Source organism: Rhipicephalus microplus, chromosome 9 (genome assembly GCF_043290135.1).
Source record: "Rhipicephalus microplus isolate Deutch F79 chromosome 9, USDA_Rmic, whole genome shotgun sequence".
Taxonomy (NCBI): domain Eukaryota; kingdom Metazoa; phylum Arthropoda; class Arachnida; order Ixodida; family Ixodidae; genus Rhipicephalus; species Rhipicephalus microplus.
Window position 1 is genome coordinate 38,252,653 of NC_134708.1, and position 16,209 is coordinate 38,268,861.

The 16,209-nt window shown below is 45.1% G+C and overlaps 1 protein-coding gene across 1 annotated transcript in view; it reads left to right on the top strand.

Annotated features, from left to right (window-relative positions):
• LOC119163699 (sodium-dependent proline transporter) overlaps positions 1–16,209 on the top strand; it is a 76,493-nt gene that overhangs the window by 52,856 nt on the left and 7,428 nt on the right. The window contains exons 3-8 of the mRNA XM_037415761.2: positions 4,866–4,997; positions 5,576–5,751; positions 8,434–8,654; positions 9,305–9,437; positions 10,464–10,598; positions 12,012–12,115. Coding sequence (XP_037271658.2) covers positions 4,866–4,997; positions 5,576–5,751; positions 8,434–8,654; positions 9,305–9,437; positions 10,464–10,598; positions 12,012–12,115 — 901 coding nt within the window. The remainder of the gene's footprint in view (positions 1–4,865; positions 4,998–5,575; positions 5,752–8,433; positions 8,655–9,304; positions 9,438–10,463; positions 10,599–12,011; positions 12,116–16,209) is intronic.

The window sequence follows — 16,209 nt, forward strand, 5'->3', positions numbered from 1 at the left end:
GATGTTAAGAAGTTTACGGCCAGCAAGCAAAGGAACGGGTTGATTGGCGGAACATGGGAGAGGCCTTTACTCTACAGTGCGCGCAGTTGCAATGTGCTGATGTTGATTATGATGATATTTGACAACCACCTATTCTTAGCACGAAGCCACACGGCAACCCATATAGATTTTTCGGAAAGTAAGACTTCTTGTTGAAGAACATTTTGTCCGGGTCCTGGGGTCGGCCCCGGCGCCATCATTCACTTTTTCAGTACGATCACTCTACCAATTGAACTAAATGCGATGATATATAGCAAGTGGCTATTTCCTGTTTATGAATGGGGCGGTTTCTACTCCGGGACCCCATTGGCTTAGGGCCGTGGTCCTTTCGCGGGCCACAAGGACATCCTGGCCAAGGCTGGCCAGTGCCACCTCCCATCCATATCCACCGAAATTATTGAAGACGTGTTTTAGATGGATAGCTCTGGCACTCCCATGACATGTGGTACGCTGTAACTATGCGAAGATGTTACATAACCTGCATCTTGGTCCCAGAATATTGCAAGCGTGCACTGCGTAATTTCGCAAGGTGATGGAATTGCTAGCATCCTGGTTAGTTCTACTGGTAGAGCGACCGACCTCGAAAGGCGTTGGTGCCGGGTTAGATCTACGGACCAGGACGGCTTTTCTTGCTTTATCGTGCTACAAATGGATGGTTGTCGATTATACATTGCATAACACTTCCACCACCTTGTGGTATTCCACTGAACTCGTTTGCAACAGCCCAGCTATTGACACCTTATAGACACCTGTTACCTTAGAGTAAACGTTGTTGATTTTATCCCAATGCGCTCGTGGCTTTTACACGAAGGTTAGCGGGGTCGTTCAATGTTCTAGTTATAGTAACACATTTTCTAAAATTTGTTCAGTTTCAGTTTATTTCGGACATAGTTACATGACATGAAATATGTGCACGAGGCAAGGCAAAAGGAGACTCGTATGGCTCCTGACGAGGCCTTCACCCCGGACTTACACGTCGGACAGCCAGGAGCAAAATCAGAGAAAATAAGTACAATGCTCAATGCACAACTTATATAAACAAAAGACGAACAGTAAAAAACACATTAGGACAAAAATTATACAAAGTTTACATTGTTCAGGTTTAACAGTTTATAAAGGTACATAAATATACAAAATTACATATTTTCTTGTTCAAAGCAAAATAATTGTAATTTCAAGGAGGTAAGAAAAGTAGCTTTACTTGTTTTTCAAAACGAGACATACTTGAGTTCTGATTAGCCAATTTGATTAGGGATGGGTATGCATTCAGCAATGAAATAATCTAATAATCTATAGTTTTAGTACCATAATTAGTTCTTGGTCTTGATCCCGTCAATGAAATAGTGCCAAAGTCATATGCCACTTGTATGTTTAGATATTTGCTTGAGAACATGGTGCGATCACGTTTGAGTTTGCGGAAAATCATTGCTGCCAAAGAAAGCTGATATAACTCTGAGAATGGTGGTACGTTCAGACTTTTATACAGAGAGTCAGTTGATGGGGGAGGATGGAAAGAAATCATTTTTAGGCTCCTTTTTTGTATAGAGGAAACACGTTCAGCATCCGTCTAGTTGCACGTACCCCAGGCTAGGTGACAATATGTTAAGCGGGAGTGAATAAAAGCGAACTACAATTGTCTTCTAACACGCAACGGCAATAAATATTTTAGCCTGTATAACATAGCAAGAGATCTAGATAGCTTAGCACGAACATAATTTATGTGCTCAGACCAGCTGAGGTCAAACCTAAAAACGACTCCCAAGAAGCGACAAGAGTTGACGGGCGTTATTATATTGTTATTGATACTCAATTCTACGTTATGAAGAAGTGGTTTATTTTTTGGACGAAATATTACGTACTTTGTTTTCTTTACGTTTAAGTTTATTTCGTTCACATTAAGCCAGGTATTAAGTTCGTTTAGCCAGATATTAGCACGGTGCTCTAATAAATTTAGATCTGGACCAGAAAAGAAAACGTTGGTGTCATCGGCGTACATAGCAATGGCGGGAGTAAAAGAAATGTTAGCAATATCATTATTATATACAAGAAAGAGCACCCGAAATAGATCCCTGTGGGACCCCAAAGTTTATCTTACCTAAGTCTGACTAATTCCTGAAGCTGTGTATATTGCATTCTGCCTTCGAGGTAACTTTTTAATAATGTAAGGGCCAGTCCACGGATACCATATGTCGTTAGCTTATGAAACAAGATTTGGTGTTTGATCGAATCAAACGCTTTTAGAAAGTCAAGAAAAATTTTAACTGTAAAGTATCGCTGTTCGAAATTACTAAGTATCTTTTCTTTTACCTGCAGTAGAGCAGATTCCACTGATTTTCCACATTGAAAGCCGTGCTGGTGTTTCGAGAGAATATGTTTAACTTGAATAAAATCATACAATCGTTTATAAATAATACGCTCTGCCAATTTTGAAATAAGAGGCAGTACCGATATTGGTCGATAATTATTCAGGTCATTTTTACTGCCATTTTTATAAATGACAGTAACACGCGCAACCTTCATTTTCTCAGGAAAAATGCCAGTCTCCAACATTTCGTTGCAGATATAAGTTAGTGGGGCAGAAATGTCGCAGATAGCAGCTTTAATCGGCGAAGCGCTGATTTCATCGTAACCGGGCGAGCACGCGTCTTTCAGTGCGAACACTGCAGGTGCTATCTCTACATCTGAGGTAGGTGTTAAAAACATAGAATCCTTGTAGGCTGTAGGAATGTAGGAAATAGCAGATCTCGAAGATGATGCTACCTTGGAGCCAAGAAAAGCACCTGATGTCAAAAAAAAAGCATATTAAACTGATTTGCAAGCGTCGTGCCAGAGATGGCTGTTCCATTAATGTGTAGTTCAGTAGGTATACGTGGTCGTTCAATTCCTATAATTTTGTTAACAGCACCCCAAAGCCGTTTAGGGTTATTAATTAGCGGCGAAATCTTATTTTGATAATATGCATTTTTTTGCCTTCTTTAGGTCGAAGCTTCATTTATTCCTATACTTTTTAAACACGACTAAATCTGCCTGATTCTTTGTTTTCAGGAAACGAGCGAACATGAAGTCTTTTTTCTTTAATGCGTTTAAATAATGACGGTGTGATCCACTCTTTTCTAGCTTTTCTGTGCTTCTTAACCATAACACGTTGAAAAGCGTAATTATAGTTCTCACTGATTTTTTGAATAAAGATATCATAGGCTTTTGATGTATCAGATTCGCGGTACAATTCATCCCAGCTAGTTTCACTCATTAAAGAACAGAAGTTCGTAATGCTATGGAGTTTATTATCCGACGCGTGTAATTAGATTTTGATATTTGTTTCTTTAGGGTGAACAGAGCAAAAAATGGCAAGTGGTCACTTACTCCCGACGAAAACACACCAGGCACTATGTTTTCCGGATGAAAACTTGTAAAACAGACATCAAGCAATGTGGCAATTGTTTAGTGACCCTTGTGGGTTGATTAACGACATTTTCACACCCATATAAGACGACATTACCTCAATCAGATTTGTTTGAACATTGCTGTTTGCTAGTAAATCTATATTTAGATCACCAAATATTATCTCATTGCATTTGTAAAGAGCAGAAAATTCCAAAAAAAGCACTCAACAAATTCTAAAAATGTTTCTACTTTACTATGAGGGAGACGATATAATACGAGAACAGCGACCTTGTTAGTAACAATACAAATTGCTTCATAGGCATCATTGATAACACTAAACTCATGAACAATGTCATAAAGCATGTTTGCTTTTACATACAGGGCCTCACCTCCCCGTTTATTTTCACGGAACATAGAAATGTTGTTGTAACCAGGAAAATGCCTGACATTCATATTGGATCTAAGCCACGTCTCTGTGAAGCCAATGATGTCAAAGCAGTATTTTAATATTTGCAAATTTGCCTCACATTCCTCTGCTTTGTTTTTAAGGCTTTGCGCGTTTAAATGGTATAGGGAAAGGGTTCCATTAGAAGGGTGACTATCGTTGCTTATTAAATTATTAAAGAGGTCTGCATCAAAGTACGACGTCATGGCTACTGAAGATTACAGTCACTTCTTGCTGCTCTTGGCAGCAGTTCACGAGATCTTAGCTACATCGTATAAATTCAGTTCACAACGCAGACCTGTCTTTCTCTCACCGTTGTCCTTGTCAGCGCATATGCTGTGAACTTAATAAGTTTTGCAGACGTCGAACACCGCTGTAGCCATTCCGAGAGATTATATGATGTGAACGACTTGCGTATTATGATTTCTCTTTGGCAGTAGGTGGGATGAACAGGACTGTTACTAATTAGGCATTCTGCGTTCTACCGACGGCGTACACATTCAACTCTGTTGTGTCAATAAAACGTTAAGTGTCTGTGCACATTACGCAACTTTTCAACTTATCTTTATATTTCAGATTTATACAAGGCTGAAGTTGGAAAGATTATAGGAGTAACATCGTACACCATGAACGAAAGATGAACTACAGGGAGCGTTTTTGTTTTTTAGCTAGAGGCAACCTAACACAGGACTGGATTAACTAGCGGTACATGGGAGAGGCCTTTGTCCTGCAGTGGACGTAGTCAGGCTGATGATGATGATGATGAACCTAATTAGAACCAACATGCAACGAAGCCAAGTAATATGCTGGTGATGTTACATGTATTTTAATTGTATTATATAACTCCCGCGCGTCTAAAACTGGGTGCGTTAGACAGAGCCACCACACAATGTACAAAAGGCTCTTTTGCGACGGGTACGGAGAACTACTGTACAATTAGCGCTCTCCTTTCCGAAAATTCATGGAGTGGACCTTTTGTTTCTGCTTTCCTATGCAGGTGCCTTCTTCGCAGCGTACGTGATCGTCATGATCCTGGTCGCCATTCCCCTGTTCACCATGGAACTGGCGCTTGGTCAGTTTTCCAGCCTCGGACCGATTGCGGTGTGGAAGTGTTTACCGGTGGCTCAAGGTAAGTAGTGTTCATATCAGTGGTCTCGAAACACGTGACCCGCGCGTCCCTCGCTAGTGTCCCGGCACACATGCGACTATATTCGTCCCACGTTGACTAGTTATAAAGCACTTTTTTTCTTGTGGGACATCCCGACCATATGTCGATGCACCACAGCTGTTATTTCAGAAGCGGCTCCCCAAATTCATCGGTATCAATATGCTAGAAACCTGGCACAAAACCCCATTTAGAAATGACCTATATGACTTGGGAAAATGTATTCCGTCAAATGGTACCATTAGGTGGCAGACTTCTGGGGGGTCTCCTGCAGAGGCGTAGGAAGAATTTTTTTCTGGTGGGGGTGGAGTGCATCTTCCTGATTGGGGGGGGGGGGGGGCTGCTGAAGTGGGTATTTCTCGCTTTGTATGTCATGGTGAAAACATTCGAGTGGGGGGGGGGTGGGGTGCACAGGCCTGGTGTGCCACTTCCCGGCTACGCCTATGGTCTGTCCCGTGCATAAAACCATATAGCATTTCGGCGCGCCACTTGTCCTCGGATGCATAAGGTAACGTGGAGATTTTCTCCAACCCCCGTTGCAGGCATCGGCGTCGCCATGGTGGTGATGTCACTGCTGGTGGCCATCTACTACAACGTCATCCTATGCTACACACTCTACTACCTGGCACAGTCATTCCGCTCCGTGCTGCCCTGGGCAGACTGCTACGAGTGGTGGGGCGCCGACCCGGAGACCTGCTACGTGCGATACAGCAACCACGTAAGCGATCTCTTTCAACTGTAGACGTAATTCGCTCCCTCTCGACACATGAAACAAAAAAAAAGTGGAAGCTCGTGCAAAAAGATAGTCGAAACCATAAGCTTCGTTTTTGAGTGTTGAACGCAATAGCGACATCCTATCCCTAGTGCGTACTTCAAACAATCAGTTTGGTATTGGTTTGTGAAAGTCTGAAGGCGTGCGTACTAGCACACTATGGGCAGAAACAGCGCACAAACTCACGGGACGAAGAGAAGGCACACAAACAAGCGCTGACTCTCATCTGAAAATTTTATTGAAATATACAAGTTATCTGAACACATAAGATAAAAACGCACAGAACATGCGCAGAGACCCGGCGAAGGATCGTGTCGACGTCATTAACAATTTTGTGCTACGGGTAACTGCACAGGCGCGGCATATTCCATTCAAACAAACATGCTACTGATTAAGATTTGTTCTTTTTCATGTAAATATATTGATGTCTGACTGACACAGGACTGCTCTTCTTTTTTGATGAAGAATGCTTCCACTAGCACACGGCAGGCCGCTCCCACGATGGTACCGCAAGGCCGGGACCTAGCGCCGCATCGCGGGTCCTCTGGACAATCAGTGCATGAAATCTTTTCAAACTGGCTATGCACCCACTACGTGACCTTAGGAGAATAGGCGCAGTAATGTGTGTGCGTTGTGTAGTGGGTGACCGGCTTTAAAACATGGAGGTATTATGATAATCACATGTTCTGACGCCCGATGGCAATATACGCTTGTACCACGCATTATTTACTGCAACATTTCATGTTGCATTGTAAAGCATGTATACGGGACGCTGTGTGTTTGTAAAGCATTAAATCATAAACTTAGTTGCACTGCATTTCCAACCAGACGAAGTTATTTTCACTCTATTCGCAAGCAGCAGCGTGGCTGTATGTTTTTTTTATTGCCGACTTTCATATACATAAAACACGTTGAAAGAAAAAAAACCTGCAAAAAAACGTGTGGCTGTGTGATAGAACATCCGCTTACCACGTGAACGACCCGAGTTGAATCCACACTCGTATCCGGAATTTTTATTACTTATTTTAATTGCATCTTTCTAGATTTTTTGGTCAAGCACAACAAAGTGATTGCTCGCTCACACCTAACGACAACACCGGAGTTTTTGCGAAACGAGCACTTTAACGCTCTCGAGTTAAAATAGCACCATCTATCACACAACCATGCAGGTGTGAGAAAAAAAAATGGCAACATATCCACGGGGTGAATGATGAAGAGTGGGGCGAAGCATTCGTCCGTACATTCATTCTTGCTTCCGTCCGTCCATGTGTCCGTCTGTGTGACCGTCCGTGCGTCTGTTCGTGCGTCCGCACGTTCATCCGCGCGTCCGTCCCTGCGCCCGTCCCTGCGTCCATTCGTCTGCGCAGCCATCCGTGCGTCCGTTCGTCCATCTAGTCAACACTCCAAGTACCACCATCTCGCATCTTTTCATCATATATTCCGCATTTGGAAGCACTGCCATCCAGCGGACATTCCAAGGACTAAACGAGAGGCGGCACACGCACACTTTCTTACGGCTTGCGCTTCTTGTCTACTTCCCACCTTTAACCATCTCGAGTTCACGGTATATTCTAGTTCACTGTATTTGTGGCACTGCGGCCCAACGCTCGCCAAACCTATCTAAAACCAAGGAGGTTACGCGCAGCGAGTATAACGTAGCAACCCTTTCTTGTCAGATAGCGCTCAGTGTACATGCCAATGGCTGCAAATTGGGAATGAAAGAGAGGGGAATTTGGCTTTTAGTTAACGCGCACGCTGCGAATTTTTTTCATTGTTCCACAACGCGCAGGAGAAATCTCCCACCGGCACCTTCTTGCAGGTCAAAGCGTAAGACTGGTTACGCACTACGACTGTGACGAGGGATGAACGGGTGCCGCTTTAAGGAGGTTCGCCCCTAAAAAATAATATTGATAACAGAAAGAAGCAACTACAAAGCACTGTAAATGCATCCAAAGAAACTCGAACAAAGCAATCCCTTAGACCACACGCTCGCGCACACGCACATACACAAACACGCACACACACACACACTCACACGCAAACACGTACAGGCATAAAGAGAGAACAAGGTAGACTACAAGAATAGCGAAACCCTATTTCGAATAACTTACTAAGTAAGTTATTCTGAATACACTGAATCCAGTCATTACACAGCAGCCAACATTAGAGAAATTTATGAAACTAAATGAAGGTACTGATCTATTCTAACCTAGTTAGCATGTACACTGATCGCCTGTTTTTCTTCACGCAGCCCTTCCTGCTTCCAATTGTCATACCAAAACACTTGTCTGCATAAATCTATTGTTTATACGGTTCCTTGATAATAATACCCGATCTGTGTTTTTCTTCTTTCTTTGCTTCGTTGCTTCTCGACCACTGTTTCTTTGTCAGTGTACCATTGGAGTACTTTATACTTGGTTATGGTACAAATAACTATCTATGATTGCTCTGTGCCGTGCTACTGTGTTCAGTGATTTTATGTTCTTTATTATTCTGATTTTTTCTCTTTCAAACGTCAAAAGCTGTGACAGTGATGCTCACCCATGTAATAATCCCCATTGGGGATTGACAGTATTCTGTAAATAAAAAATAAAATAAATGAGTAAATAAATATTTTCTTTACTCCAGACAAGGTGCCGAGACGTTCCAGAGGTACTGTGGCGGAATTACGGCGGTTTCAACGGCAGCAACGCAAGCAGCATCACCGCTGATCTCTTTCCCTCAAGTGACGTAGTCTGGCTGACGTCAGCCGTGCACGGCGTCAACTTCACCGTGCCCACGGAGGCGTTCCAGACCATCATGGCAAACTGCTCGAACGCCACTCAGACGGCGGCAGAACAGTTCTGGGAGTGAGTCTTTGATCTTCCTTGAATTTTCGTATAAGTCGCGGCCATCTTCATCGCTGCTTGTCAAGCGGAATCGCAAAGGTTGCACGTGCGAAAACCGCAGCGCGAATAAGCGGCTTCAAAGGAAAACTAAAATGAAACAATGAATCGGATTAGGTCGAAAAATTAAACCCTAAAACTCGTATGTGCTTAGTTTCATCATAATCGAGAAAATCAAAGGCAAGGTTTCGTTGTTAAATTTCTGGTCAAAATTTTCGACCGTAACGTCATGAATTTCAAAGCGTATTTTATCGTATTTTGGGAACATAGGCTAAACGAAATCTACTTAAACTTCGTTTGTCAAGTCTATGGTCCCTTTTAAGGACAGTATATTTCTTTTTTACTGATTAAGTACTAGGCGCCATCGATATTCGTGACATCACAACGCCTATTGAGTAAATTTCAAGTTGGAACGTCTCTCCGCCATTTTTTTCACCGTTTTCTCACTTATCAAGAGCGTTCTCGCTGAAAGCAGGTTGACATTGAAATTGTGCAAGATTAATTTGCTAATATAAGCAAAATCGTCACCATCTTTACCGCCTTATCATGTGAGATAGGCTGAACACGACAATAACAGATGACCAAATGACGCGTTTCGTATACAACCTACGCAGAAAGTACGTCCTGAACCTGTCTCCGAACATAGAGGAGGTTGGCGGCATCAAATGGGATCTCGGCCTGTGCCTCTTCGTCAGCTGGCTCATCGTATTCCTCTGCCTCATTCGCGGCGTGTCCTCGTCGGGAAAGGTACTTTTGAACGAGATATCAGCTAACGTTGCCATTCCGGCTTTAACGCTGCCATATATTTGGGTATGTTGTGAAAATGCATATATGTACACGCGCTTATGTATGTAGTATGTATGTGCATATGTGAATAGCTATATGTATAAATAATTGTGTATATATGTGTTTATTGCTAAATATGCCCTGCTAAGCTGCTTTTATGTACTCCGATATGGACCGATAACTAGCCAATGTAGGCTAATGGTCCAGATATCTTGTAATCTTTTTTTTGGTTTGTCAATAAAAATCATATTGAATGATTGATTGATATCTTTCACACGCGGATCATTTCTGAAGATCTGACGTCGAGTTTCGAGAACGCATACGACTAACTGGAATCTGGACGCTGATTCTGAACTATGTTTCGTCACACGATAACTGCATGTCGCACCCTACGAAAGGAAAATGCTTGAAACCATGCAGTCACGCCTGTGCAACTCACAAACATGCTTATTAAGAAAAAGAAGCAACAAAAAACTTGGATAAAATAGCCATGCGAGTGCCGGTCTGCCAGTGAGTGAGTCCGTGGGCCATGTGTTTCAAACTCCGGTCTTAGATTGATGCAGCCTTTAGTGTGTTTGTTTGAATTATGCAGCAGATACGCAGTAAGAAAAACAGGGAGGCATGGTTTGTGTGCAGAAAACGATAATGCTGAAATACGTGGCGCAAGGTTGACAAAGAGAGAAAAAAAAGGACGAGACAGAAAAAGCGCCACCGAGACAGAAAGAGCGCCAAACGTGGCGCTCTTTAACGTGGCGCTCTTTCTGTCTCGTCTTTTTTTTTTTTCTCTTTGTCAACCTGGCGCCACGTATTTCAGCCTAATATGTACCAACTAGCCGAACATAACGTACTGTAAAACGATAATGACTCGTGCTTGAGTTAGTTTTGAGAGAGCGTGTACAGAGAAGGGTAGCACCTTCCGGACTCGCGACGTCATCTGCTCTCTGACACCCTCTTCTCGCGTGTATGAAAAAAAAAAAAAAACAACAGGTCGTGTACTTCACGGCGACCTTTCCGTACGTGGTGCTGTTCATCCTGCTCGTCAAGGGCGTCACCCTGAGTGGCTCGGGACAGGGCATCGCCTACTTCCTCGTGCCCGACTTCGCCAGGCTAACAGACCTCAACGTGAGTCCATACATTCGTTGCTGCTCCACGAGTGACTCTCTTGCGTATACATGTATGTTTTTCATTGCACGTATTGCTTGCGCGTATATGTCGCCACTGTATCAGACCCGTAGCCAGGGGGGTTGTCTAGTGGCGCCCCCATCCTCCGACATTTTGATAAAGTGGTGGTGGTGGTGGTGGGGGGGGTGTTTTGTGGAAATAATGAAAAGAGGTGTTTAAAATATAATGCATTCCACAATTCCCCCTTCCTCCCTCCGCAGAAGTTTCCTGCCGTTGGGCCTGCATCTTGTATATCATAGTCATAAACCCACATATGGAGCGAAGAGCCAGGAGGTGAACCCCAGGCTGACGCCTCCGCGATTATAACGAAAACTGCTCTGTCTACCTGGTAACGCTGTTTGGCTGTACGACTCACATTTGTCACCCTTCACTCCGAGGTTCTTGTTCTTCATTTTCGTTGCCTGTACGACGCGTTATAACAGGCACCGACCACTGAAATTTCCGAGTCGACGAACCACTTACTTGAAAAACAGGACGACTCGGAAGCCTGAGGTGGAAAATGGTCAAAGTCTACTTATGCAGCACGTAGCACACTATCCACCATTATAGGGTGAAAGCCCGTTACACACTTGGCAATACGCCAAAGGACCCCTGACAGTGACACATTTTGTGACTTTTCTTTTACTGCACATTGTAGCTTTGTGTCTGGTATAACCGAAATCGATTCGCACATGTCCTAAAGTATCATACAATTAATCTGATTGAGAGTGTTATAGACTTGCATTCAATTACCTTGATGCTCTCAATCGATTACAGTCGGCACAGATAGCTTCAAAACGACGGCACTAACAAGGAAAACGGCCAAAGAAGTTTAAAAACAACAAAATAGTTATATATTGGATACTTGTTCGCAGCGAGTATTGTGAATGTGGCCACCGTAAAGGAAGCGAAACGTTTTTGATTCTTATTCCTGTGGCAGCGGCAGTTACTGCCCTGATGAAGACAGGCCTTCAGAAGATGCTACCTCCAGCGACGTACGTACCAGGTGAAACAAAGCGATACCAGTAATGGTGTAAAAGCGACGCATATATTTTTTGCACCACCATGCACAACTGGGCTAGTTTGTGTAACTTCATGGCAAGGCAGCGCAATACGCCTAAGACACGAGGTGAACGACTTCACAGGATCGTAGCCTGTCCTGTGTAGTTCTTCTCATCTTTTATTTTGTGCTGCTTAACTCTGACAATATATTTATTTCACGAAAGTCAGACGTCCGCACGTCTGTTATCTTCCGCTGGGTTCCGCGACAATGTTCGGTTTCACTTTCGAGTTATGGCAAACGGCCTACAGGTATATTTTTATGATGTGTATAAACCGCGTAATCACAAACAATCTTATCACTTCTCGCTACAGATATGGAGGCGAGCGACGGAGCAGGTCTTCTACTCGCTGGCGATCTCGTGGGGAGGCCTCATCATGTCCGGAAGCTACAATCCGTTCCGATACGCCATTCACATGTGAGCGGATTTATTATTCTTTGTCTTCGCTTGTGCCAAAAAGAGCTACACTATAGGGGAACAACACACAGATTGTTTGAAAGTAAAACCTTTCTACTGGTACTATGCTGAACTGCGCGGCAGTATATACTCACCACTTGTAATATGAAATGACTCACCGACAAAAAACGAGTGACCAGTGGAGAGGCCCGTATCACAACTATTACGCTTTGCTAAATGTCCTTTATGAAATCAACGTCTCTAAGTCATCCTCCAAACGCCTGAACGGTGACAGATTTTGTTCGAACAACGCAGCCATGCGGCGGCTGCTTATAGGTAAGTTGCGTGAACGTACGCCATTTTCGCTTGAATTGTGTGATCGAAAAACAAAACGGTATGGTTGAACATACAGCCTGATGTGGCATAAACTGTCAGTGAGTATAAGCACGTGACCTTTGTCGGAAGGTCACATAACTAAACCTGAGCTGAATGACCTTCGAAATTCCACGTTAGCAATAATCATAGGTCAGCCAAGTAAATGGGGCTTGCTCAAACTGGCTGAACAAGGGTGAAAGCATTCTCGCACCCCCCTCTCCCGTATTGACCCCTTCCCTCGTAATTGACCACCATTAAGTGGTCGCAATCGCGACCACTTAATGTTTTGTGAAAAAGCATTTTAGGCAGTCGATGTGACCGAAATCTAGAGTACTCACGGTTTTAAGCAACCAATTGCTTTATATGGAGGTGTCATCGTTGAAGGCCACAATTTATTCAGCTATTTAAAAAAAAAGTATTGCTTACTCACTCACTGACGTGATAAATCTTTTGCGGTTGAGTGCACATGAATGTATACCATCAACGTCGCTGTAGCGTTCTATATAAAAGGTAGTATTCTAGGTTAGGTAGCACTAGCTTCTTAATCACATCGGTGACCTCCGTGTTTCACGTATAGCCGTGGCCGAAAAAAAAATGTGCCAATAAAGAAGCTGTGGATGCATATGGAAGTGAAGAACTATAGCGAAGGAACACACAGTAAGAGCACTCGTTGTGTGTGTGTTCCTTTGTCCTTTCGCGGCGTTTTTTTTTTTCTTTGAAAAATTTGTGACCAACTAGGCCAACGAACCACACTTTCCCAAAGAATTCATCTGGAAAATAGGTCCTAGTCACCACTTTATGTGCACGTGAAAGCGTTAACCAGAGAGCTCGGGACGAAAGCTATTGGGACACCTGGTTAGAGTTTATACCAATCCGGTTGTCGCACGCACGGCTAAATTGCCCGTAAGCGACATATCGCGGACAAGCGCCTAAGCGAATATCGTGTAGAGGCGTCCCAACAACCAGGCCTGGCGAAGCTGTAGCTAACGTGCTCTCTCCCCTCTAGATTTTTTTTTTTTTTTGCTCGTCCCCCACGAAACCAAAGTGCCCGCTCGAAAGCATTCAATCGAAACTACACGATTTGTCAGAGCACTGTTGAAATTTTGTCGCATACGCTCACCTCGGCGTCCTCGGATTGTGGTACTGGACAATGGATAGTGGTACTGGTGGCGCTACGATGGCACTCGGGTGGTGGTACTGGTGGCACTATACGAAAGTCCGCCGCTGAAGTAACGTGGGCACCACTTACCAAAATGTCACAAGCCACGTTGCGTTGCACGACGCCAAAAAACCACCACGGTATCGCTCGTCAGTCGCAAAGAATGTGAACTTGCGTAGCTAGCCACCGCACGAAGTTCCAAGAGCACCGAGACGAAACACGGACGCGGTAGAGCGAGCTGACGGGCGGTAACTGATACTGAGGCCACTGCCAAAATCACACACAAATCGAGACCCGTCGACGCCGTTATCGCGGGTGCCGATGTCACTAGCTTATGGCAGCGTCGGGCGTATAGCTTCTATCCTTCTATCACGGTTTGATATTTACCGTATAAGGGCGGAATGAAGAGAACCTGTACACAGCATACACTACAGGCGTGTGCCTCGGATGTATATCGCACTGCTAAGCAATCCGTTCACACTTATCTTCGAAACCGGCTGCTTTTCACATACTGCGCAAGCGGAGACAGGAGGCAAGCAGCGACGAATGGTTGTTCGAAATATCTGCGGCGCCGTGATTGTCCAGTCATGGCGCCAGCTTCAACTTGCGTCATCACTGCTGCGGTGATACGCTTGTAAAACGCTTGTAAAGAACGCTTGTAAAACGTGGCGCCTCTTGCGCGATCGTCATGGCGCACCTCCAACCATTAGGGAGTTTTCGGATACCGTTTGCAAGCGCTGCGGGCGAAGCGGGCGCCATAAAAGTTTTAGAATAGCGTTTGCCCTGCTGCGAACCGCAACGCACGATCGCAGCGACACCGTAGCCTCGAAACCAGCGCTTGCGGGTCACACGCGGGCCGCCATCACCGCATGCGATTTCGGATTTTCTGCGTGCGGTCCGCGAACGCCGACTCGCGTTACGACGCATGCGCAGTGGCAGCGACCACACTGCAAGGGCTCGCAGTGCGCTATTCTAAAACTCCCTATCGCCGCCGTCGCCGCAACCGTTGCAGCAGTTTTCATCGAAGTCGTCAAATTAAATACAACTCGCACTTATGTTTTGCTTAGGACTCACTTGGACTCGGGTTTAAAAACAATTGTATACGCAGTGTGGCTCCCTGCGACTCAAACTGAGCAAAAGTTTACTCTGCCAAATTCACTTGAGGATTGGCACCAGCCAAAAGCAGAAGCACAGAGGAAAGTTGTTGCTGGGTGTCCTAGTCGTTCTATGCGACGCTTCTATCTTATGTTTTTCATTTTTTTTTGGGGGGGGAGGGGGGGCTGGTTTTGAAGCATACGCAGGGTGACCTTTAGGAGAGAAGGATGGCATGCGAAGGGAAAGTTTTTTAATATAGATAAAGTAGCCACACTATCCTTCATATCATCTCCCAAACGGCCACCGTGCAGGTGCCGGCCCTATAACTATCAAGAATGCCATGTCACGTTGATAACACAAGCGGTGTTCGTGACTTTCTCAACTGGCGGCCCGAGATGAGGGAGAGGAGGTCGCGGGGCACGGTGGTTTGGTTAAAAGATACGCGGTACTCCCCCCCCCCCTCCAAAAAAAAAGAGTATCCGGTGGCTTTAGGTGAAGGTAAAGTCCCTGGACATTCTCGGTAAAGTACCGTCTTTTTTTTTCTTAGCTGGAGGTGCCACGCCGAGCGCCCTCCTTTCCCACCTTCCACATCTCCGCTACACGGGTCGTCGCCTGGAAAATACGTGCGAACCTATTTGTTTTTGTTTTGTTTTTTTTTGTAGCGTTAGCTACACTGGCCTCGCTGAGCCAATTTCGCGTGGCACTGGTCTGCGCATGCGCTATGATACTCCGCCGCCGCCGCCGCGCGCAGCTCGCCGCCGGTGTGCGCGCAATTCGATGCGCTGCGCAGACGATCAGTGGTGTCGCGCACCGGAGCCGGCACCTCCCTCGCACTCGGCCGCGGCCGCGTGCGACTCGGCGCCGCTGGTGTGCGCTTTCCAGAGGAGTGCCGTCATAGACTTGGTAGACACATGGACGCCGACGCGCGCGCCTTCCCTGTGCAGTCGCCATCTGACACTGCGCTGGAGCCGCTTGATAGCGCCTCTGACTGGCGTTTGCCACTGTGGTATAGCCATGGAGAAGGAGAGTGCAAATGCTGCTCAACGGTGCTGTAGAGCGGAGAAGGTTAACTCATCGGATCCCGAAGTAGTTACCCGGCAAAATAAATATACACGTGCCACATAATACGTATACCGTGTGTGTGTCATTGGAACAGCTGTAAGCATGATATCTGGAAAGCTAAGCATAATCAGCTGAACCTTTGCTAACGCTACGTATATCCTGGCATAGCTGAGCTAAGCCACTGCCATTTTTATGTGTTCTTTTTTCGCCGTACCCGGCTCTCGCCACTATCCTATCAAGAATGCCATGTCACACTGATAACGAACGTGATGTGCGTGACTTGGAATTATACCGGACGCCCAGCGATAGTGAAAGGAGGGGCACGACGGATAGATGTGTGGCGATAGATAGACGTTGCACGCGTTATCAGTGTGACATGGCATTCTTGATAGGAAAGTGGCGCGCGCCGGGTTATAGGGCTGGC